At 51.9% G+C, this 23,491-nt stretch overlaps 1 protein-coding gene across 1 annotated transcript; it reads right to left on the reverse strand.

Moving 5' to 3' along the window:
- Positions 1–1,958: 1,958 nt before the first annotated feature.
- LDLR (low density lipoprotein receptor) lies at positions 1,959–22,717 on the reverse strand. The gene is made up of 18 exons (XM_056850780.1): positions 22,606–22,717; positions 18,401–18,523; positions 17,370–17,492; positions 15,278–15,655; positions 14,812–14,934; positions 14,442–14,564; positions 12,683–12,802; positions 11,440–11,565; positions 9,497–9,668; positions 8,288–8,515; positions 6,806–6,924; positions 6,426–6,565; positions 4,827–4,968; positions 4,375–4,527; positions 4,069–4,239; positions 2,982–3,059; positions 2,574–2,731; positions 1,959–2,000 (listed from the first exon to the last, which is right to left on the reverse strand). The coding sequence occupies exons 1-18, from the start codon at positions 22,715–22,717 to the stop codon at positions 1,965–1,967; spliced, it is 2,625 nt and encodes an 874-aa protein (XP_056706758.1). The 3' UTR covers positions 1,959–1,964.
- Between the last annotated feature and the right edge of the window lie 774 nt (positions 22,718–23,491).

The following is a 23,491-nucleotide window of genomic DNA, read 5'->3' on the forward strand; positions in this document are numbered from 1 at the left end:
CTAAACACACACACGCGTACTGCAAAAGACAGAGGGGGTGGGGGGAACACGGTCATCCACCAGGCTTCATGCTAAGAAGAGCACCCAGAAAGAAGAGCAGTGGAGTCTATAATGCTGCTGGGGCGCCAGATACAAATGCTGGACACTGAAGTGTAAAAGGAAGGCCAGTTTATATGTGACATAAAATACACTTCCAGAAACGCATGGCTCACACACGGTGTCCACAGTCAGGTTTACTGCACATAAACGCAATCACAGCTGACCTGACTTCAGTCACACACACCCCTTCTCACATGTGTGGCTCACTGCTACCATGTTCACAAAAGAAGAGGTGGGATAAAACAGAAAGCCAAATTAGAAACCATAAGAATATGAACATAGAAATAAATAAATCATGTATTTTATAAACATATGTACAAATACACAGCAGAAGGCAACTTTTATGCAAAGGAAATATATATATAATCTCATCACTGTACACATATTAATTTACACCCTTCAGAAGAAAAGGTCAGGCTCTTTTTCACAGCTTCAGGCCAAAAGGGTCGAGTGCTTTTCCTTCGTATGTAGTGCTTTTTCCCCTCCAGTGCGAGGAAATCAGATGTGCTTTGGGGCCAGGAACGAAGGTCACCACTTGATCCCCGAGGCTTGGCAATTCAGACCAAGCGAGGGGGTGTGTGTTTCCCTACCCCTTCATCCCTACCAAGGACAACAGGTCTGAGCTCCCACAGACCAGACCGAATGCTGCTGTCTGACCCTGCTGCCTTGTGAACGCAGAGACCTGCCTCTCAGCAGCGGGAGGAGATCAGTGTGCATCTCCTGAAAGGGCAGAATCAAAGCAGGATAAGCAGCAGCTCGGAGTCAGCCACATTTGAAACATTTTCTGCCCGACAAAGATGAAGAACCAGAGGTTTTTTTGGGGGGGGGAGGGCAAGAGCATAAAAAAAGCAAGGCAAAGCTGAAACGTGGGTTAAGGCAACTGGAGCCCCGCAGTCCACACACAGTGCAGGAGGAGGAATGGCTTTGAGGTCCTGGTTTCTTGGCCAGCACCCGGTTCATCAGCACCAAATGCACACACACACACCAAGAAAAAAAAAGCCCTTTCCCTCCCCCTCATTGGTCTGGATTTCTCTCTGGGTCTTTTGGCAAGTGTGACGAGACAAAGGAATCAAGTGCATAGACAGACACATTTCCAGGGAAAAAGAGGTCGGTCACAAGCAGGGCTCAGATGAAGGAAAACAAAGTGCAAGGCAGGCGAGCAGGGGAAGAAAGGGCGGAGGGGGAGACGCGCCGGGTCGCAGCAAGAGGCAGTCCCTGGAGGTTATTTTTTTCTTTGGCCACAGTGAACAAAAGTCCCTCTTGCTTATCGGATGGCACGGCTGGTGGGCTCACTTCCAAGGCTTCTCCTCCGCCCTGGTCTGGGCCAGGTGCAGGCTTCGTCTGGAAGCCTCCGCAGACGGAGGGCCTCTTCTGCCCAGCTTGCCTCACCCATCGCTGCCTGCTGGTCCTTTTAGTGCTGCTGCAGGGTACGAGGCGGGGGGCGGCGGCCCAAGACAGGCCCCTGAGGCTCCCACGCTTGCATCCAGTTTTGTTGACTTCCCTCCACTTCCTGCTTTCCTTCTGAAAACATTATGAAAAAGTCACCCTGCTCAGGTTAAAAAGACATCTCGGACACAGCAGGCACATCAGCATCTGGGCAAAAATAAATATGCAAGGACATAAAAAACCCAAAAAAGACCCTCAAGCTTCGTTTGCTCAGGACTGCAAAGATCCCTTTCCCAAAGTGACTGCTGCACTGTCTGTCCGTCTTGTCTTCAAAAAGGAGAGTGCGGGTCTCTGTCCAGTCACTCCGGAGGTGGGGCCGGCCAGGGCAGCTGAGAGGGGACGAAGTCCGGGGCTCGAAGGTCTCTCCCAGTAAGTGAGCAGCAAAGGCGGGCGGAGAGGGCACTTACGGTGTGGAAGGTTCACGCTGCGTCATCCTCCAGACTAACCATTTGTCTCTGTTTCAGAGGAAAATAATAATGAAGTTACTGAAAGGGTAAGGCAGAACTGCCACGACAAGCCTCAGATTCAAATCCTTGTTCAGCAGTGACTCTCTCAGAGCCCTCCTTTCTGGGCTCCTCCTGCCCCGAGAGGTTAAGAGGGCATCTAAGACCCAGTGGCTGAAAGTGGCTTCAGCAGCAATCTGGGTAAACCTTGCAGAACGGGAACAGGGTGTAACAGGGGCAGCTACTAACACTGCAGAAGCGACCCAAATCCCTGCAGTGGGGAGCATTTGTGAACACACAGAGCGTTTGCAAGAGGACTTTCCTGAAGGCAGAGTCTCCCCTTGTACAAGGAGGTTCTGTAAAAAAAATTTTTTAATGCCAATATTGTATCCCAACTGTCAGGCAAACACTTTTAAAATGGCAAAAGGGAGAGAGAGAGAGAGAGAGAGAGAGAATGAGAATGAGAAGGGTCCCTCAATGAACACGAAAGCAAATGAAAAAGCCCCAAAGCGCCCGGGTTACTTCTCTTTGCAGGGCCTGTCCAAACACTGCCTGACATTCCATCTGTCTTCAGTGTGAGCTTACCGATGGGTACGTGTATCCTTCCTGACTCCGGCAAATGTGAACCTCATCCTCCGTCGTTTTCTGATAGACGGGGTTATCAAAATTAATGCTGTTGGTATTCTTGAGGTGCCAGTTTTTCCAAACCAGGAAGACTCCAAAGGAGATTAAACTGATCAGCACTGAAAAGAAATCCGGGAAGAAACAGCAAAGCAGAATGAGGAAAATGCTATGTGAGACAGAAGCCACAACTTCACCCACTGTTAAGATAAATATACAAAGCCTAACAATGATGAGAAGGGTCCAACCCATTTAGAGCATCCTGGACAGGCAATTTTGTCTTGGCTATCGCTGAAGTGTTGCTGTGCTTCAGCAAGGGCACCGCCCCCCCAACCCCCCCTCCAAGCTGAAGGTGAAGAAAAAGCCCCTTACCCAGGGGAAGGACGATCGAGAGCGCCGTCCGGCTACCTTGTTTCTCATCACTGGTTTCTGCAGCGATGCCGTTTCGAGCTGGGGAAAGAGACAAAGCACTTAAGACGACGCGTCCTCCCCACCCCCATGAGAGCAATCTAGGAGATACTTTGGGTGGGAGGGAGAGGAAAAAGCCTTTCCTGTTAGCAGCTGCAGTTCTGAACCAAAGGCCCACTCACCTTTGTGCCCCCCCCCCCGGTGGCCAGCGCTTACCCCAGGTCCAGACCCACCACCGCTACGCCCGTCTGCCCACGCGCTGCTCCGGGAAGAAGCTGCCATCAAGCCCAGTGGCCCCTCCAGCCCAGCTCCATCGGACGGAGCCCAGCAGGGTTTCAAGCACAGGAAGGGGCTTTGTGCTACCCAAGACCCTTCCATACACACACGAAGCAGCCCGAGCTCGACTGCTGAATCACTGCACATCCCCCACGATCCCTCGGGTGCGCACCCCCCGCCCATCACAGTAAGCAGCAAAATTGGCCCCTGACTCAAATCCTTTCCAGCCACGCAAGGCGGGAACAACAGCCGTTCCACTGGCAAAGACATCCAGCAGCCTCAGCAATTCACACCTTTACTTTCCTCTTTTTTCCTCATTAATGGAGCTCCAGCATGGTCTACACAGGATACCTGGGCGATATCCCAACCAGAGAGCCAGCATGGTGTGGTGGTTAAGAGCAGCAGACTCTAATCTGGAGAACCAGATTCAATTCCCCACTCCTCCTCCCCATGAAGCCTGCTGGGCAACCTTGGGCCAGTCACAGTTCTCTCCGAACTCTCTCAGCCCACACAGAGGCAGGTAGTGGCAAACCACCTCTGAACGTCTCTTGCCTTGAAAACCCTACGGGGTCGCCATCAGACAGCTGTGAGTTGACGGTGCGCGCGCACACGCATGCACACACACACCCCCAACCTGGCACTGAGCCGATACAGACGTGTTAAAGAGGTGAGGAGTTCAGGAACCATCAGCCAAGATTTCCGAATGCCAAGCTCAGCATTCAGGTACAGAGGAGTCTTAGGGGAAACAGTGAATGGCTGGAGCTCAGCTTCTCACCTTGCTGGGACAGAGTGACCACTGTCGGTGTGGTATGTCCCGGACGGTCTGTGGCACGTTTGCTTGGCACAGAGGGGGCATTAAGGACGTACTTCCCTACAGTTGTGGTCCTCGTGGTGGGTTGCAGAGTTGTGATGTTGACAGCAGCTGGGCCGCTGGGAACAAGGTTATCTGTGCGGTGAAAGACAACAACCGATCAACGTCTCTGCCCAAGGAAACAGACATTTTACAAAAATGGGAAGGGGTGGGGAGGAAGGGGCCCCTAAAGCGGTCTAAGGAATGGCAGCTGGAGGTCCACATCTGTACCTGTGGAGCAGCTTCTCATGTCTGAGGCCAGGTGCATGCCGTCAGGACAGGTGCAGGTGTACTTGGCAGAGTGAAGAGTGATTTGCGGGGCAGGAAGGCACAGGTACTGGCAGCCTCCATTGGGGATGCTGTTCTTCTCACACTGATTGACACCTTTAAATAAAACAAGCGGAAAGGGTAAAGAGCGGCGTTCGGGATCTCGAAGGCGTCTGAATGTTGGAATCAAAATGCATACGGATATGCGGACTAGATCATCATCCAAGTTTATGCCCCAGCTACAGATGCTGATGAAGAAGAAACTGAAAGCTTTTCTGCACGTGTCCAGGAAGAAATTGATCACACACATAAACAAAATGTGCTGATAATCTTAGGTGACTGGGACGCAAAAGTAGGAAGCAACTTGATGACACACACACACACACACAGACTAGATAAGCAACCGAAGCAAATACCTTTTGGCTGCCGCACGTGGTGATACAGAGTCATGGCCTCAGGTGAAAACAGATCCTCGGCCACTTTGACAATATCTGAGCCAGTGATACGGTTGGCGCTGAAAATGGCTTCATTCATTAAATCTGTCCAGAACACTTTATCCTGCAAAAGAATCCAGGGTTAAAAATCAGCTTAGAACGGTGTTGGATGCCAGCTCATTCTTAATCCCAAACCGAAGCAAGAAATCTAGTCATTGAAAAAAGTTGACCCTTTTAGAATTAAGCCAGCATTGACGGATGGAGGTAACTGTGGAGGAAGAAGCACCCAGGAGATGGAAACACGGGACTCGGAGGGAAGGTTTCTTCTCATCAGTGGACTGGATGGTATCCTTGTGAAGGGCCACGCCTCCTGCTCTCTGCTCTCCCTGTGGGCAGAGCCCATGAAAAGGAACAGCTGTGGCTCTCCTGTCTGGATTTCACTCTTGTTTATGGTGGGAAGGGGGAGAAGGCCGAGCAAAAACAGAGAAGAGTGGGGATCTTGTCCCAGCTGCAGCATGCAGGGCGTGGCCCACTTCAGCCAGGCAGGAGGCATGGTCTGTCACAGGAATACCTTCCGATCTACTGAGAACATGATTCTGTAACAACGTGAGCAATGAATGACTTCTTGAAAAGGACTGCTGCATGGATGAACATGATAAGTAAAGTAAAGTAAGCAGAAGACTTAATGCCACAAAAACATGTTACTAAGATTTCAGCCAATGTACGTAATAGCCATGGACTGCTTCCCCCCACCCCTCCTGGTGGAGCCAAAAATCCAGTGGGCCCGCCCAGGCTAGTTTACCCTTTTGCCAATCCAGGCTACCCCAACACTTAAAGGTGAAGGTAGTCCCCTGTGCAAGCACCAGGTCATTTACTGGCCCATGGGGTGGCGTCACATCCCGACATTGACTAGGCAGACTGTGTTTACAGTCATCGCCTTTGCCTTCCCCAGTCTTCGACACTTTAGGGGGTGGGGGGAGGACAAGACTGTGATGGCAAGGGGGAGGGGGCATCAGAGGCGGAGATAAGACGAGCCCGAGGCAGCAACAAAGAGGGAGTTGAGGGGAAATGCAATTTCCTCTCCCCTGCGTGGTTTTATTAAAATCTACATTGCGTTGGCACAGGAAGTAGACATTTGTCCACAGAGTCCCGCTTTCATCAGTTGTTCCCAACCTTGCATTTTAAACAGGCAGAAAAGTTGTAAGACAGGTTCATCCTTTACTGCTGGAGCTGCCACGTTACCTGAGCTACAGGTCCTGTAGAACCTGGCCTTGTGTCGTGGTCACCCCTATTAGTTGTGTGCGTGATGGGATTGCTTTGTTGAGTGTGTGGCAAGGGAAAGGAAAGGAAGGTGTTCAAAATGGTTCCAAGATGGAGCAACCGGTGCTAAGGAAACAGTCTTTTTGGAAATGAGTACATGATAACCACATCCACCCTCATGGCAAGAATAGGAGCACTTTGGCAATAACCAGAGGAAAGTCAAGAGTGGATTTCATCCATGCTGCCATCTTAACAAGCAGTCTCTCGCGACCATCTGACATTTCCCCCTGAGAAAGTCAGCCATCAATTAATCTGCCTCACCTCGAAGACCGTGACGGCGAAAGGGTGGGCCAGCTTCTCCTCGTTCACCAGGATGGTCTTCCTGTTTCTCCCGTTCACATCAATGCTGGAGAGAGAGTGGAGCTTGGAATCCACCCAGTAGAGACGCTGGTTGGCCAGATCTAATGCAGAAGACAGGCGTCAACGCTCACCTTTCTGTACACCTGCCAGGAGCAAGCCCATTAACACCAACCCACGGCAGCTCAAAGCAGGTGTGGGGCCCACCAGGGTGACGATGCACAGAGACCACAAAGTTGCTTCCACAAACCCCAAAATCTTTCCAGGCAGAAAAGGAAATCCAACAGAGAGCCTCACCTCCCTGTGCCCTGAGCCAACAGCTTCACAGCGGTGCCAAGACTTACCCAGGGTAATGCCGTTGGGCCACTGAACACCTTCTTTCACCAGGGCAAAGCTGTCGACGCCGTTCAGACCACTTTTGGCAATTTTAGCAGACAATCCCCAGTCAGTCCAGTACATGAATCTAGCAGAAAAGGAAAAGAGAAGGAACCCAAAACACAAGGTCAATTTAAACAAATCCGTGGCCATCCCAAGCCCCATTCTCCCCACCCCGCACCCCAAGTATTTATTTATTAGATTTTTTTAATCGCCGCTCACCAAAAGCGGCAACTTACGACATTAAAAGAGTATAAATTAATTAAAAACATAAAAGCAGATAATATAAAACATTAACATTAAAATGTATTAAAATATAAGGCTAGCAGCACACACTGCTAACAAGACAACCCAAACGTGTGGGTCGCGCTCCAAAGGCCAACCTCAACAACTCTGCCTAGCGTGCCCCCACCCCACCCCCACCGCAGAAACTAAGCAGGTCCGGCAGGGCACACGGGTCTCACCAGAGAGTGCCTATTTCACAGGGTGGGGGCCACAACTGACAAGGCCGTTTTCATGCATTGTGCAGGGGTGGTTGGACTAGATGACCCTGGTGGTCCCTTCCAACTCTATGATTCTATGGAGATGGCTAACCAATCCACCCTGGGGCCAAAGATCTGCATGAGGCCCCTAGAAGACGACTGACAGGGCACAGGGGGTGGGGGCTGTAACAGGAGAGGCAGTCCCGTAAGTATGGGGGGTCCTAGACCATTAAAGGCTTTAAAGGTTAACACCAACACCCTCAGGACCAAATGGCCAATTGTATTGAAGGGCACTGATGGATTCAGAAGGATCAACAGCGCCAGCAGCATGCCTTTATCCAGATGTAAGCAGAGATCGTCAACCAGAGCAACCCGTGCTGCCTCGCCTCAAAGCCAGGTCTGAAGCCTGACTGAAAAGGGTCGAGAGCAGACATCTCTCACCCAGGAAGACCGGAGCGGCTCAGCCACGGCTTGTTCAATTGACTTCCACAGGAAAGGTCAGACTAGGCATGCAACTTTTCATCTAAGGAGGCTTTTCTTTAGCAAAGGTCTAACTATCACCTCCTTAAGGGATCTGGGGAAACAGCCTTGTGAGAGAGACAAATGAATAATCTGTCTCCAAGGGCCGCTGACCACTTTGTGGCATGATTTTACCAGCCATGAGGGACAAGGATCCACGCAGCACGGGTGAGCAGGCCAAAAGAGCCCCCCAAAGAACCAGAAGTATGCACACTTGGCAATCAGGGCAGTGGGGGGGACGGGGGGATGGACCGTTCACCAGGGAATGCCCGGAACTCCTGCTGCCAGTCCTCTGAGGCAATCCCTCAGGAGTCCGGTGCCCAATTCCTTCATCCTTTCGTTGCCCATCCCTACTCCATCTTCTCATGATAACAGACCCTAATTTGCCAGAAACCCAAGGCAGGCTCCCTTCCCTTCAGCACTCCAGTAGCACTTCAGGGCTGCACCTACCCATGCACCGGATCGACTGCAATGGACCGTGGCTTGGCCCCCTCCTCCTTGATCAGGGTCTTCCTCTTCAGGCCTTCCGAGCTGGCTACGGAGACGGTGCCCAGGCTGGAGTCGGTCCAGTAAAGGAGGCCGTGCACCCAGTCCACTGCCAGGCCGTCTGGATCTTGAATGCCGCTCCCGATCACCGTGGAATGATGGGAATGGTTGCCCGCCTTGTCGATGGGGGTGCTGTGGGAGAACCAGCAGACACTGAGCCCTCGTGGAAAGCGTGGCTGTTCTAGGGCAGCGGTGCTGCAGCCCAGCTTCCTGCAACAAAGGCTCAGAGGGCAGCCGTGGAGGGCTGCAGGAGAACAGCTAGACGCGAGTCCAGTCGCGCCTCAGAGACCAGCAAGAGTTCTGGGGCGTGAGCTATGAGAGCCAACGCTCCCTTCCTCAGAGTGAGCTTGAACTCCTGACAGTGCATACCCTCAAACTCCTGCTGGTCTCCGGAGTGTGCCTGGACTCCAACCCAGCTGTTCTCCTGCCACGAAGATTTCTGGTTTCCACCCACTCACCGCTGCAGCCCAACATTCTGATTCAGTCAACACTGAGCTGCTCTGGCGCAGGACTAGCAGCAGCCCATGGTGATCTGCAGGAAACCCCCCTTCTCTCTTCCATGCGCGAGGCCAAGAGCCTTCCCCTTAAGCCAGGCTTTTAACTAAAAAGATCGATCTTTTAAACATCTTTTTTTAGCCTGCTTTTTAGCCTATGAACTCTCTTCAGTCTCCTTTTTAGGTTCTCATTTGTTGTATGCTGTTTTTATGTGCCTGACTTGGTTTTTAATTGTCATCAACTTTTCATTGTACTTCATAAGGTGCTTTGAGCAGGCACTCTGTAGAGGCAACATAGACAATTTCTAAATAAAAATTAGTTGCCTGTAAAAGGCCACCTTGAATTCAGAAGCATATTTACACTGCTGAAATTTACATTTTTTGGCAGCTGTGCTATGGAACGGCACAGTATGACATAAGTATCAACATACCTTCTCCCGAAGTTGTTCTACGGATACGCCCATCATCTTCTTCCCCTGTATACATTAATGTGGCCTTGCATGGTCCAAACCACATACACTATCCGCCCCATCACCACCCCGAGTCCAGAGCCAACAATCCTTGACCCTAAAGGGGTTACTAGTTGCACAAGTAGCACATGCACAAACAGCCAAATTACCGGTATATTTTCTTCTGAGAGAGGTCAGACCAGTAGACTATGTTTCTGGCAATCTCCATATCCAAAGCCACTGCATTTTTGAGACGGGGTATCAAACTGGTGTACTCGCGGCGATCCAGAGTCATCTTTCTGACTTCATGGCGGTTGGTGAAGAAAAGGTATGCAATCGTGCCTGGAAATAGGGCAGAGTAAGGAGAAAGGGGCACTGGAAACGGCAGCATCTTTAACATGTTCCCTCAGAGGAGAGAAGCACACCTCAGGTCCGTATCCCCAACACCCACAAGTCTAATTTACAATCCCAGTATGGATTGATCATTTTTTCTCTAGCCTCGCATCAGACTAGATTCTTCCTCACTTGCACATATTTTATTTATTAGGGCATTTTTCTATGCTGCTTCTTCTCCAAAGCAGTATCTGTGAGACAGCAACTGTACCGGTGCCCAATGGGCACCTCCTTGAGATGGCTGATGGCCGGGAAAGGTCAGGGCCATGCGTGAGCCCCCACAGACAGGTACCGACGGAGAAGGCAGAGCTGCCCTAAGGTCCACCACACAGGTTAGGGCTCTAACAAGGCAGAAGGCGGTGAGCGCTACAAGCTTGGCTGGAGAAATGGCAGCCTGCCTCCCATCTTGCGGGAAGGAAGGGAGTGAGGGCGGAGAGCTGGAATAGCAGATAACGAGGACTGGGGTATTAATGCATTTTAAGACTCCTGAAATTACAGAAGAGCCTCATTCTGCAAAGCCCAGCCTTCGAATCTCCCAGTGCAGTTTTGTCATCCGCCCCCACCCCACCGGCAATCTACGCTAGCCCCACTATCAGTGAGAAGAATATCTGCAGAATGCCCAGATGTGTTAAGATTCAGAGTCCTAACTCCTGAGCAGCTACATACCTGTAATATGTGTTATAAGAAACTGGGCTCAGAAATCAAACCTGAGATCCCAGGTTATACTCTACTGTTTGACATTATTGGTTTATTCTCATTGATTCTGAGATTCTAGATTTAGGATTTTAACCTGGCCCTCAAGAATATCTGAGCTACAAAAATCAAAAGCTTACAATGCTTTGTTTTTGTAATTACTGGCTTTGTATATTTTAATTGGGATCCATCTTAAGTCTTCTTGAAAAAGAGGGACTACACACGATGTAAATTAAATACTTGCTTATTGCAGTCCTATATTTATCAATGCATTCAAGGTAGTTTATGGTTTAAGAATAGCAGCTTAAGATCTAATAGCACAAACAAAATAGGGAGGAAAGGAAGGAAAACAAAGTCAAGCGTGACCTCTTGCATAAGGAAAGGAAGATCATATCCCAAAAGGAAGCTGCATCATTCGTGGGAAGGGCCATGGCTCAGTGGAAGAGCATCTGCTTAACATGCAGAAAGTCCCAGGTTCAATCCCCGGCAGCATCTCCAGTTAAAGGGACTAGGTAGGTAGGTGATGTGAAAGACCTTTCTCTGCCTGAGACCCTGGAGAGCCACTGCCGGTCTGAGTAGACAAGACTGACTTTGATGGACCAAGGGTCTGATTCAGTATTAGGCAGCTTCATGTGATCTCATGGGATGTTATCTTAACTACCATAACACACTGTCACAAAGGACAAGCTGGCCATCTCAAATTGTTATCATCTATGCATGGCACAATAGTGCTGAAAATAAACTCTAGCCTGTCCAAACCAGAAATCACCCGTTCTCTTCAGCAAACACCCAGCCTGTATGAGGGTCAATTTATTTACCTGATTTATATCCCACCCTCCCCAGCCATGCATTGTGAAAAGGCCTTGCCAGAGAGGCGGCGCAGTGGTCCTGTCTGGTTTCCAATAACAAGAAAGGGAGAAATTAAGACTCTTGCCCACCTTCCCAGCAGCAGAGCACACTCACAAACAGCTCTGGCTGCCCCCAAATCTTGTTACCAGCGCTGCAGCGTAGAAAATCTTGCACTTACCAATGGCTTTGCAAATCTTGGTGGCAGGGTCGATCTGATAGCCTTTGTTACATTCACACTTGTAACTTCCTTCCAGGTTTATACAGATTTGGCTACAGGTATCAGGGTTGAGGCATTCATCAATATCTACAAATCCAAGATCATGTTATTTTGCACCTGATTAACTAGTTCTTGTTCCGATAAAGCTTGCTGGTATTGACTGTCCAACAAGTCCATTTTGTTCCAACAACAGACTAACAACCCTACTTGTCTGCAATCTAATCCTTCCCATGACAATAACCAAGATGAGATGGAAATGTTCCAGCTTGTTTTGCAGCAGATTTTTCTCCTCAGGTTTTATGACAGTGCCCACGTTCATCCCCCATTTATACAGCTTTCTTCCTTTCCTTTAATAAGTCAATCTCAGAAGTTGGGCCGTGGCAGAGAACCTGCTTTGCATGCAGAAGCTCTCAGGTTTGATCCCCAGCAGGCAGCACGTGTTGTGAAATACCTCGACCTCAGGCCCTACAAAAACGCTCCCAGTAGAGGCAATACTGACTTTGACAGGCAAACAGGGAAACTTCCTATATCCATTCATTAACCCTGAACTTGTTACTGTCCTATATAGCTCAAACACAACTCCGTTAACCATTGCTTTCCAAATGTTGGTTTAATTATTAAATACTTCCTCCTCAGAAACTACTTGAGGTAACTCACAAAGTAAAAAATAAAGGAAAGAAAAAAATAAAAACAGCCACCAGACAGGCCTGGTGGTGGTGCTAAGGAGGACTCCCAAAAGTGAGGCGCCACTTCTGAAAATTCATCGTTTTGGTCACCACCTGCCTCACCCTCTGCAGGGCTCAGGGGGGAGTAGGATCCTTAACTGGTGAGCTGGACAGGATGGGCACACACAAGCCCCCCAGGCATTGAAGGGGCCAGGTGGGAATCAGCCCTTTCCCCTGTGCCCAGAACCAAGCAGCTGCCTGAAATGCCAGTCGATTAAAGTTGATAAAAGGCACTACTTGCCCACAGAGGAGACCTGAGACTCCAACCGTTGGCCTGGATCCATCGGCACCCTTTCCTGGCCAGGTGGACTGCTCAACCCTCAAGAGGCTTTGCCATTGACCAAGAGGACCTCAGTCTCGGCTGGACTGAGCTTCAGTCCATCTCCTCGCCTTCTTTCAACAGGTACCAGGCGTAGGAATGATCAGAGAGACACTCAAGTCAAAATGGACGCGAGAGAAAGACCAGCTCCACAATTTACCTTCACATCTTCTTTGATCCACCAGCTGGAAGCCCTCAGGACACAAACACTCATATCCAATTTTCAGGTCATTGCATATATGAGAACAACCACCGTTGTTGGCCAAGCATTCGTTTGTTCCTACAAGGGGACACAACGGAGCACAGATCACAAAGCTATCCCCACCATGGCTGATCTTGCAATTAAAATATTTTAAGAGGATCTGTCAGACTCGTTTTTCGTGCATCCTATGACATCACTGCACCACAAAGTCACCATTAAAACATTAAGCTGATTGACACCAATCTCTCCACCGTGTCCTGTTGTGTGCGCAAAGAACCAGGGCGAGGATTTGTGTTTCCTCCACTTCTATTAGCCTTTTGCAGAGAGCTACTATTCCTTCCGCACAAGCCCAGTGGACACCCTTTCCCTCCCCTAAAGTTCTCGGTGAACTGCAGGAGCTTACAAGGAATCTGCCACTGCATTCGGCTTCACAGAAGGTAGACCCCACCACCACCACCCAGCCGGTTCTCTGTATTTCACAGAGACTTGGCAGATGAGTTTTGTGGGTTGGATATGCAGAATAGAAATCAAATGCCACGTTTTTAATTCTCCGTCATTAGCTGTTCTGAGTCTTGTAAACAGCTGTCTCAATGTAAGACAGAAGTACAGACGGGCTGGTTCAGACCAAACACAGCTCCAGCCCGGCATCCCGCTCCCACGGAGGCCAAGCAGATACCCCAAAGGCAATATTTCCAACTCCTTTTTCAACGTAAAAAAAACCCACACCCTTATGTCTTCTTTGGGGCAAGGGGCCTTGTGCAGGCAGAGAATTTTGGTTCTTAAGTCCTGTGCAGATTTCCCAGCTCTTATTTCTAAAATACCACACCTGCGCTGGGGAGTTATTTCCCCCCCTATTCCTTTCCTCCTTTCTTGAAAAATATTTTGCACTTAGCTGGTCCAGAGTGCCCCCCTCTCCAAAACAGCCCATAGCAACCCAACCGAGGGATTAGGGACAAGACCTTACAGTGCTATCGTAAAGCTTTCTTAGAAAAATACTTTGGTCTTGGACCACGTGCTTCAAATACTGCTTGCTTATCCTTTCCCCGCTCTATCCGAACCCCCACCCCCCCTCTGTTGCCGCCTCACCCATTCCTCAGGAATCACAAGTCACTTTTGACTGCTAGAAGTAGCTGGGCTGTTCTTTCAACACAGCTTCTCCTGACAAATTCCTGCTGGATTTTCCTTCTTGAAGACACAACATTTTCTAGAAAGTGCCCCCCCCCCTGCCCGGCTACGCAGCGGCCTCTTAGGCGTCAGTCGGGCCCCTGCAAGTGAAAAGGCTCGGAGCTCCTTTAAGTGCATCAAGATCCAGGGGTTCCCTCAGAGTGGCCAGGAAGGCAACCAGATTTGTACGAGTGATTTGAGGGTTCACAGCTCAGGCTCTTCATAGCTACTATATTACAACCCTGCTTTTGCTACCTGCAATTGTTCTAACACGAAAGAATAAAGAGCCCCTAAGCTCACCTAGGAGCTCACTGCATCTTCCCAATTCACATTCTAGCATTTGGCCACCTGGGATAACGGACTCTCTGACTGAGGAAGGCAGGGGGTTTCCCTGCTGTTCGCTACTGCAGCAAAGAACTAGTGCCATTGTTACCACAGGTCCCCAGGATGTGGAGAGGCTGTGGGGCGCACTTCAAATGCTCCCAAGGGGGCAAAGCAGCGTGGCACTTCGTAAGGGCACACGAAGAACAGAAGCACAGGACTGAATTCTTACGGCATTCCTTTAGGGGCTCATCCGACCAGTCGCTGCAGTCTCTCTGCAAATTGCAGACCTTTTCCATAGAGATACATTCTCCAGAATGGCACTTAAATGAGTTTGTTCCTTCACAGGTTGTTACTGTTACAAAAAGTAAGAGAACATCCTTCATTCAGCATTACACTCTGGACTATTTCCCATTTTACTATTCTGTGAATTCTGTTAAAGGCACAGAAGGCTTTAAACTATTAGCAGCTCAGCCTTAACCTCTCTGCTCCGGCAAGCTTTGATGATTGTCTCAAAAGTTGGCCAATGGTCATGCCCCCTACTGCCCCGCCCCCCAAGTCCAGCTGAGGCTCAGCCAGATAGGAGGCCAGCCCATCCTCACCGTTGACACAGCCAACCTCGTCACTCAGGTCTTTGCAATCGTTCTCCTTGTTGCACTGCCGGCTCCCGTGGATGCACGTCCCATCATCGCAGCGAAATTCATCCGGGCGACACGTGGCTTGCACTGCAAAAGAACAGAGACTTTTCAGAGAGAGAGAGAGAGAGAGAATGAACCACAAGGCTGAACAACCACACTAAGGTGGTTGAACTTGGAGATCAAGCCTGGCTGCTGTGTGCTATCCTGGCTCCAGGATGGCACACAGCAGCCAAGCTTGATCCCCAAGTTCATGGCGGGGCAGTGTTTTCTCAGGGCCAGGGCGGGAAAGAAACACCGCCTAGCCTGAGGCTCATGGCATGAAGTGGGCCCCGCTAGCTCTGGACACTGGGTGGCAAGTCAAATAATGGAAGGACTCGAGCCCCACTGAACCTCCCACCCACCTACCCACCCACTCCTCCCCAGAGCGTACCACAGCTGGCCTCATCCGATTTATCCCGGCAGTCCAAGCTTCCATCGCACTTCCAGCGCTGGTGAATGCACTCTCCGCTCCCGCAGTGGAACTCCAGCGGGGAGCAGGGGCTGGCTTTCCTGGCCTCTCCTTGGGCTCCGCAGTGCTCCGGCCACTCGTCCGACCCGTCCTTGCAGTCAGGGTCCTCATCACAGGCCCAGAGCTTGGGGATGCATTCGGAGTTGTTGCACCGGAACATTTCCGGGTGGCAGGCAGTGGCCGGGCAGTCGGCTTCATCGCTTCCATCCCCGCAGTCGTCATCTTTGTCGCAGGCAAAAGCCGTAGCAATACAATTCCCATTCTGGCACTGGAATTCACCAGCTGCGCAACTTTTAGGGGCTGCATAAAAGCAGAGCACAAGAAAACCTATTTCAGCCTCTGGCTTGGGTGTGCTGGAACATCTTCCAGGGCTCCATTGTTCTGCGGGAGATTTCCCACTTCTAAAGAGCCGTGGTTTCATAACATTAGCCATAATGAAAGTCTTGCCAGCACAATATTGGGCAACCTTGGAAGGTGTAACTCATGCTTTTTCAGGTGATCATCCCTTGGAGTGGTGAGAGAGAGTACGTGCATAGTTTATTCATTCGTAAACTGGGAGAATAAAAACCAGAAATAAACTCCCAATAAAATCCAAATTAAAAAATAATCAGTCATACGTATACCTTGTCAGCTGTGCATATCCAACCAAAACCAAAGCTACCATTTCTTATTTATACATCTCCCCTCATATGGTAGAAGGGAGACCATCACCACTAACCTGCTATGCACTAGAAATTCAAAGAGGTGCCCTTGTGACCGCAATGGGCAAGAAGAGTTCAATTCAATGGCACCAGGTGAGTTGCCGTCGGGCACCTGCCCCTTTGCCCTTGTGTGCGCTTTGGTTGGGCTGCGGTTAGCAGGTCAGCAGCTCTCTGTGCCGTCCCACTTTCTTCTCAAATTTAAAACAAGCACACGCTACGTTGCCCTAGATTTTACAAGTATTATTCCAATACAAATAATTACCACATAAGGCTTTGGATTTTTTAAACACTAAAGCTGCACTTGATTTACTTTTTCTTGCTACTGAGACATAAAACATGAGGTACTTTTAAAATTTGTGTACTAAATATAAGAAGAAGAAGAGCTGGGTTTTTATATGCCGACTTTCTCTACCACTTAAGGGAGACTCAAACTGGGTTACAATCACCTTGGCTTACAATCACGTTAAGATGGTGGTGGTGGGGAGAAATGGCCGGAAGGAACAAATGTAAGAAGCATCTGCGGTGACGCACTCATCTACTGCATCTCACTTGGAGATGAGAACAGAAGCGTCAAGCCCAAAGCTTCACGGAAGGCAGAGATTTCGAGCAAGCTCTGAATGAAGAGAAGGAGGCGGCTCCAGGAAGCTGCTCTCCGGAGGCCTTCGCCACCCATACGCCGGAACACCACAATCTGAAGGGCCACTGAAATGAACGACTCTTTTTTTCCCCCCAGCTGGGATTTGTTTCTTCAGAGAAACCATGCCACTGTTCCGTTAAGAGTTTGTCTATCATTTGCCTGAGCAGTAAAATTATTTACAACTAGAGGATTCAGATTCCACTAAGCCAACGCTGAAGTAGCTGGACTAAGCAGCTTCATTGTGAGCTCTCCTCCCCCCACACCCCTGGCTTCTTTTCACTAATCAAGCAAGCGGAGCCTTTACAGTTACTGAAGGGGTTAGGTTGACATTTAAAAGCCATGCAAGCTTTTCAACAGATTTCTTCAGGCATAAGACGCAAGAAATACACTCTTCGGTGCCTATCGCACCTCCAGTCCCATGTGGAGGGAATCGCCAACAGCCCGGCTGGGTTGTTTATTCCACTGCAGCCAATCCGGTGCCGTGTACAAGAGCTGGCAAGCATCCTAACTTTCACAGGATTGTGACACTGCAAGGCCTCGCCCTTGGACTCTCCCTCCTGGCCCAAAGGCACGCGCATACGTGGGAGCAGAACCCAGGAGTTTCCGCTTCAGCCACCCTCCCCCCCCCCGCTTGCCCCCTTTACAGAACACCGCAGCCCTTCTCGGCCCAACTTACGACAGTTCTCCTCATCAGATCCATTTTCACAGTCCACCTGCGAGTCACACCGCCAGGACACATCGATGCAACGGTTTATGCGGCCGCCGCAGCTGAACTGCCCGGGGTCACAAGTCATGGATCCTGAGAAGACAAATGGAGACGTTCAGAGGCCAGCAGATGGGGGGGGGGTCAGTACTCCCTGCTTCCTTACTGTACTCCACAGCACTCCTGCAGACGGTGCTCTGAGTCAAGACTCTTGCACAGAAGGACGCCTGCCAGCCATTTCTAGCTGTTCAATCTCCTCCTGCCAGTTAACGTGCAACAGCAGCCAAAAGGTGTGTGGTGAAGATAGTACAAAAGTCCCAGAGTTGAAAAAAGCAAAATTGCCCACTCCCACTTCTGGGAGACATCCGTTTGAGGCAGTGGGGCTGGTGACTCCCCAGAGCTCATATTGACCTAAATGATGCTAGTCTTCAAGGTAATACTGGACTTTATTTAATTTAAGTTGCTTTTAGCACCCCAGATCTCCACAGAAGACGGGCTTTATTTATTTTATTTAAAATATTATATCTTGCTTTATTTCCTTAGATTCAAGACTGATGCCACTTCAAGGACGTAGCGTACCCGAACTGAGACAGAGGGGCCCACCTGAAACCTAACTGGGAACCAACCACTCTGCCTAGCAAGCCACGGGTAGGAAACCGCTTGGGCTGTTCTCATGATGTCTCTGCAACCTCCCACACAAAACTGTGGCACTACAACAAACGACAGCCAGAGCTGCAGTCAACATGCAGACTATGACATATTTGAAAATTTTTGCCCTTGTGCCCTTTTTCTCTTGGAGGGACCCCACCTTTCTAGCAGACCCTCCCTCTTCCCGTGGACTTACAGACACCTGAACAGCGCTCCTGAACATTCTTGCTTGACAAATGCAGATGGTGTACTGTGCGCGCCACCACAGCTGCTATTTCACAACCGGTTACCTCTCCGCAACAATTAGTGGGCCTGGGGAAAGGAAAGATTGCTCCAGAGCAGCCGAATGAACTTACGGCAGGCCTCCTGGGATTCGTCAGAGCCGTCCCGGCACTCTGCCTTGCCATCACAAAGCCACTTGTAAGGGATGCATCCGCCAACCCCACACTGGAATTCGTTCCGCTCACACCTCTCCACACCTGCGAGGCAGAAAGTCCGCATTGGTAGCTCACCATCATATCGCGCCTCTCACTCCAGAAGCGGATTTGATTTAAATCACTAGTCAGGAAGACTTAATTTAACAGTAGTGTTCTAAGTAAAATGCACTACTGACAATACACATATTCTTCACAGAGATAAGTGTTGATTTACCCATAGTACATTTTTAAGCAATGACGTATTTTGAAGAAAAAAAATTCAGACCACTTTTACAGATATGTCAGGGCACGAAGGACCATTTGGGTATGACAGACCTCATATCAATGAAGGCTGCGCTCGGAGAGGCATCCAGGCCTTAGGAATAGGCTGCTCAAACAACTTTATTTTAATTTCTTCTTGCAGTTATCATCTGACTTCACATAGTCTGAGAAGTGCAAAAGTAAGCATCTTTCACAGTGGCTCTGACTTAGCACTTAGCCCTGTTGGGGAGATTGCAAAATTAACCTGCAATAACACAATCTGTAAAGAAGCCTCTGGAATCCCATACGATCGGGTCCCTAGCAGCTTCATATTAGAGTGGATGATCCCTAATTCATGAGATACCCTTTGATCTATCTTCACTGAAACAGTCATTTAGATCGTTTTCCTCAAAAAGCATTTTATCACAAAAAAACCAGTTTAAATGTTTAAAATACCTTTGTTCTTTTTTTTTCTTTTTTTTTTGAAAAAAAGATATTTATCCACCTGTCTAGCATCTAAGCCTCGTTAAGGCAAACAGAGCTTTGGAAATGAGAGGCTAAACCTCAAAGAAACCTTATGGATGACGGGGGGGGGGGGGGAGGAGAGGAAATGAAGAAGCCCAGACACGCCTCTTTCCCCGGGAGCATCAGGGCCCCAATCCAGGTTACACCATGAACGGTCGGTGGACCCTTAAGTGTGTGTGAATAAGCATCCAGCCAGTCTGGCCCCACAGTTAGAGCCCCAAAGAATCAAGGGAAGTTCTCAGCACGGTGCTGCCAATTCCCTAACAGCCCCATGGGGGTGGGGAGAGGATGGACAGCCCCTCCATTACGAGCCAGGAGTCCAATTGTCAGCCACCCGTCTCAAGCAAGGGTCACCCTGGAGTCTCAGAGGGCCCTTCCTGCGCCAGGGCTCAGATTTGGAACGTGAGAATAATTCAGAACTTACACTGCTAGCAATGTACCTGAGTTATGAATTTGAAAGTGTGTGCGCGCACACACGTTGACAGTGGTTGTAGCTGTAGTTATGGCTACTCGAGTGCACAGGAGAGCGTTCCCATGGCTAAAGATGCCTGCTTGTTAGATAAGAATATCAGCGCATCATGCACTTCTGTATTACTAGCTCTGGTGTTAACCCCTGTAAGGGGGTGGGGTGGGGTGGACCAGTAGGAAAGATGTAGTGTGATCACATTGCTGCACGTCAGGATAACTTACTCCTTGAAGAATGTGATGATTAGATACAAGCGCCCTCCTCCCACGTGAGAGCAAAAGGGCACGGCTGCATTTGTGTTCGAGCCCAGCTCTGCCGAGATTTCCTTGGAACATTTTAGACTGAACTTTTTGTCAGTCTGATTCTCACAAGTCAGTCTGATTCTCACCAACAACTGAGACAGACTGTCTGGGGTGTGGGCTGTTTGTGGCTCCATAATAGTTTAGGAAAGGTGCCAAAGTATTCTTTCTCCAAAAAAGTAGTCCTTAATTGGAAGTTGCTCTTTGATGAAAAACCCAGGACATGCAAAAACCCCAGCCTCGTGAAGAGAAGGGGGGCTTGGACACTGCGTGGCCTGCGCAAAACCTTTCCTGCGGGCCTGTTCCCACTCCACCCTGGCCCTGGAGGCACGGCTTGTGCAGGGACTGCTCTCTGCACTCCATGGTCACCGGTGGTGCTTTCGGGATACAAGTTCAAGCGACTCTTTGGGCTGTTTCAAAGTGAACTTCTGCAATGGGGGGGGGGAGATGCACAAACATCACCACTACTTTAAGATCCAAGCCTATTCAGGAGGTATAGAAAGCAAAGAAAATGGCTCTGTTTCAGCAGAGTCACTGTTTCCTGCTGCTGCAGTCCTCCTCTGCCTTTTTCAATGGGGTGGGAAGGACAGCGTCCCAGGTTATCCCATCACTGTCAGCCACACAATTCATAAAGGAAGGGCTCCAAGCACCCGCCACCAGCTGCCTGTTCCCCACCCTGCTACTCGGCCTACACAGAGAGCTGATTGATAATGGGAAGGTCCCGACAGCTTCACAGTTGTTTTGCACAAGGCTCTGCCCATCAGGCAATTTAACCATGGTGACGCAAACAAATGGGAAATCCAAACAAGGGTAGAAGCACCCACTACACATCCGCTGCGGGGGGGGGGGGGCACAATCTACCTGTCTGCCCTTTCTTCCACTTTGTTAGAGGAAACAGAAGTTTACAGACCTGGGTTTTGGCTGCCGGAGGAAAAACCCCACAGGGCTCGCGAGTTAGGTAATGGCCTGTATGATACAGGCATTAGACATGCGCTGAGTTTCCCTCGTCTCTGAAACCGCTACAGCAAAATCCCTCATCGCTGTATTCCTAGTGAGAAGGACCCTGGACCCTCATTCTACACAACATTGCCAATTAAGGACAATGAGGGAGGAAATCCAGAGCAGGTCTCTACTCCCATCAGCGTGTCCGCTCTCCAGGGTGCAGGAGTACGCTTGCAAGAAGGCGGCATACTACGCGCAACCGTGCGCTTTCCACTAAAGGCCAGCTATTCGCCGCCGCCGCGCCTTCCCGGGTCTGCCAGCTATGCGCTTCCGAGCGAGACACGCTTATTGATGCCCCAGCCCTGAAGAACCCCAGTTCCTGCTCTGCACGACTCAACCATCATGTGCACCAAAGCTTCTTAAAGGGTGGGTTGCGACCTTGTAACGGAATGTGGGGGTCGAGAAACAATTGGGCAACAGTCAAATGTTTCTTCATGATTTATTATCAGCAAGTATTTGGTCTGAATACCTATTTGATATACCTACATACCTGGGGCCACCTAAAAATGTCTGGGGCGAAAAGGGGGTCGCGAGTGGAAAAAGTTTAAGAAGCCCTGATCGCCGCCCAAAGTGGGGCCCGCGGCTGAGCGAGGCCAGGGGGCTCTGGAGCGCAGCAGGGGGGGGGGGGGCGCGGAGCCGGGCGAGCTGCCCACCCGCTGCCAACGCCCTGCGGGGATAGCGGCGCCTCTGACCCCACCGGGGTCCGGGGAAAAAGGAGGCCCACTGGGGAAGCGGACCCAAGCTCAGCCGGAAACCGGAAACCCACTTCCACGGTCCGCCCACGCCAAGAGCCACCCCCGGGCCCCCTGGGCAGGAGGAGGAGGAGGAGGAGGGGGCCGCCCCCCCGCCCTCCCCGGGGGCTGCAAAGGAGGGAGGCGTCCCGGGTTTGGAGAGAGGGGAGGCGGGGAGGGACCCCCTGTGCCCAATGGGACACAGGGGACCCCTCCCCCACCCCCCCCCGGGGACGCGGCACAGGGGGTGGTCTGGGACAACCCCCTGCTCGGGGGGGGGAGCGCTGCCCAATTCAGAACAGACCCCACAGCGCTCGAAAAAGGGGTGCTGAAAGAGGGCCCCCCCACCCTGAAAGAGCCCTGCGAGGACCCCCCTGCCTGCCCGGAAGCTCTGCCCAGGGGCCTGAGGGGTCCGGAGGCATCCCCCCCCACCAAGGGCCAGGAGGAGGAGGAGGAGGAGGAAAGCCCCCCCACCCAACGCTGCCCTGCGCGCCCCCACCCCCAGAGGCGCCTCTCCCCCTCCTCAGACCCACGGAGGCGGCGGGAGGGGGGGCGGAGGGGGCGGCTGGCCCCCCCCCCGCAGGAACTTGCCCCCCTCTCCTGCCGGGGAAGGGGGGCGGCGGCCCCGAAGCAGAAACGCCCGCCCCCCCCTCACACCCACCCACACTCACCCTCCCCCTCTGCCCGGACCTGAGACCCCAGGGAAGGAGGGAGGGAGGGGAGGCTGGGCGACCCACCGACCAACCGCCTCTCCCCCCCCCAGGCAGCCCGAGACCCCCGCGGCCTGCCGCCCCCCCGCCGCGTGCGGGGCGCGCCCGGTGCGTGCGTGCGTGCGTGGAGGGCGCCGTCCGGCCGTCTCACCGTTGTCGCCGGGAGGGGCGAGGGCGGCCAGCCCCGACACCCACGCGCCCAGCAGCAGCAGCGCCGTCGGCGGCAGCGGCGACGCTCCGGCCCTCCTGGTCGTGGCCCTCATCCTGCCCGCCTGCCTGCCTGCCTGCCTTCCCCCGGGGGTCTCCCTCCGTCCGTCCGTCCGTCCGTCCGTCCGCCCCGAACAGCAGCAGCAGCAGCACCTGTCGGCATCCAGCCCCGCCCCCGCCCCCAGCCCCGCCCCGAGAGGCGGGGGGGGCGGGGCCTGGCGGTGGTGTGATTTTCAAACCTCGCCACACAACCGCCAGAGGGGAGTGGCCACGCCCAACGCACCATCTGACGTCAGGGGGCCCCCTTAACCCCTTCCCTTCCCGCCGCCACGCAGACGCCGCCGGAGGGGAGGGCCGTTGGGCGGAGCCAGATCCCGCGGGGGGGGGTGTGGAGACCCCGCCCCCCGCCCCCCTCAAGGCAGCGCCAGTAAAAGAGGCGACCCGGAAACACGGAGCGGGGAGGGGGAGGCGCAGACTCCGGGCGCCCCCCCCACCCCCCGCTGGCAACCCGGCTCGGGAGGCCTCGCATGACCCGAGCCCCCCCGCACCCCCCCCATCTCCTGCTGGGCCTCCCCCTCTTTTTTGGCCGCCGCCCCCCTGCTCCGCCGGAGCGGGGACGGGGGCGTGTGGGGGGGGGGGTCACTTTCTGCTCCCGGCCCGCAGCTCTCAGGCTCGGCTTGATCCAGTGTGTGTGTGTGTGTGTGTGTGGTGGTGGGGGGTCGCTTCCCACTCACGGCTGGTGACCCCCCCGTGGGTCAGCGCCCTCCGAAACGCCGCCCCCCCGCCGCACCCACCCACACAGGAACCCCCCTTTGTCTTTTGGCCGCCCG

The sequence above is a fragment of the Euleptes europaea genome, chromosome 1 (assembly GCF_029931775.1).
Source record: "Euleptes europaea isolate rEulEur1 chromosome 1, rEulEur1.hap1, whole genome shotgun sequence".
NCBI classification, from domain to species: Eukaryota; Metazoa; Chordata; class Lepidosauria; order Squamata; family Sphaerodactylidae; genus Euleptes; species Euleptes europaea.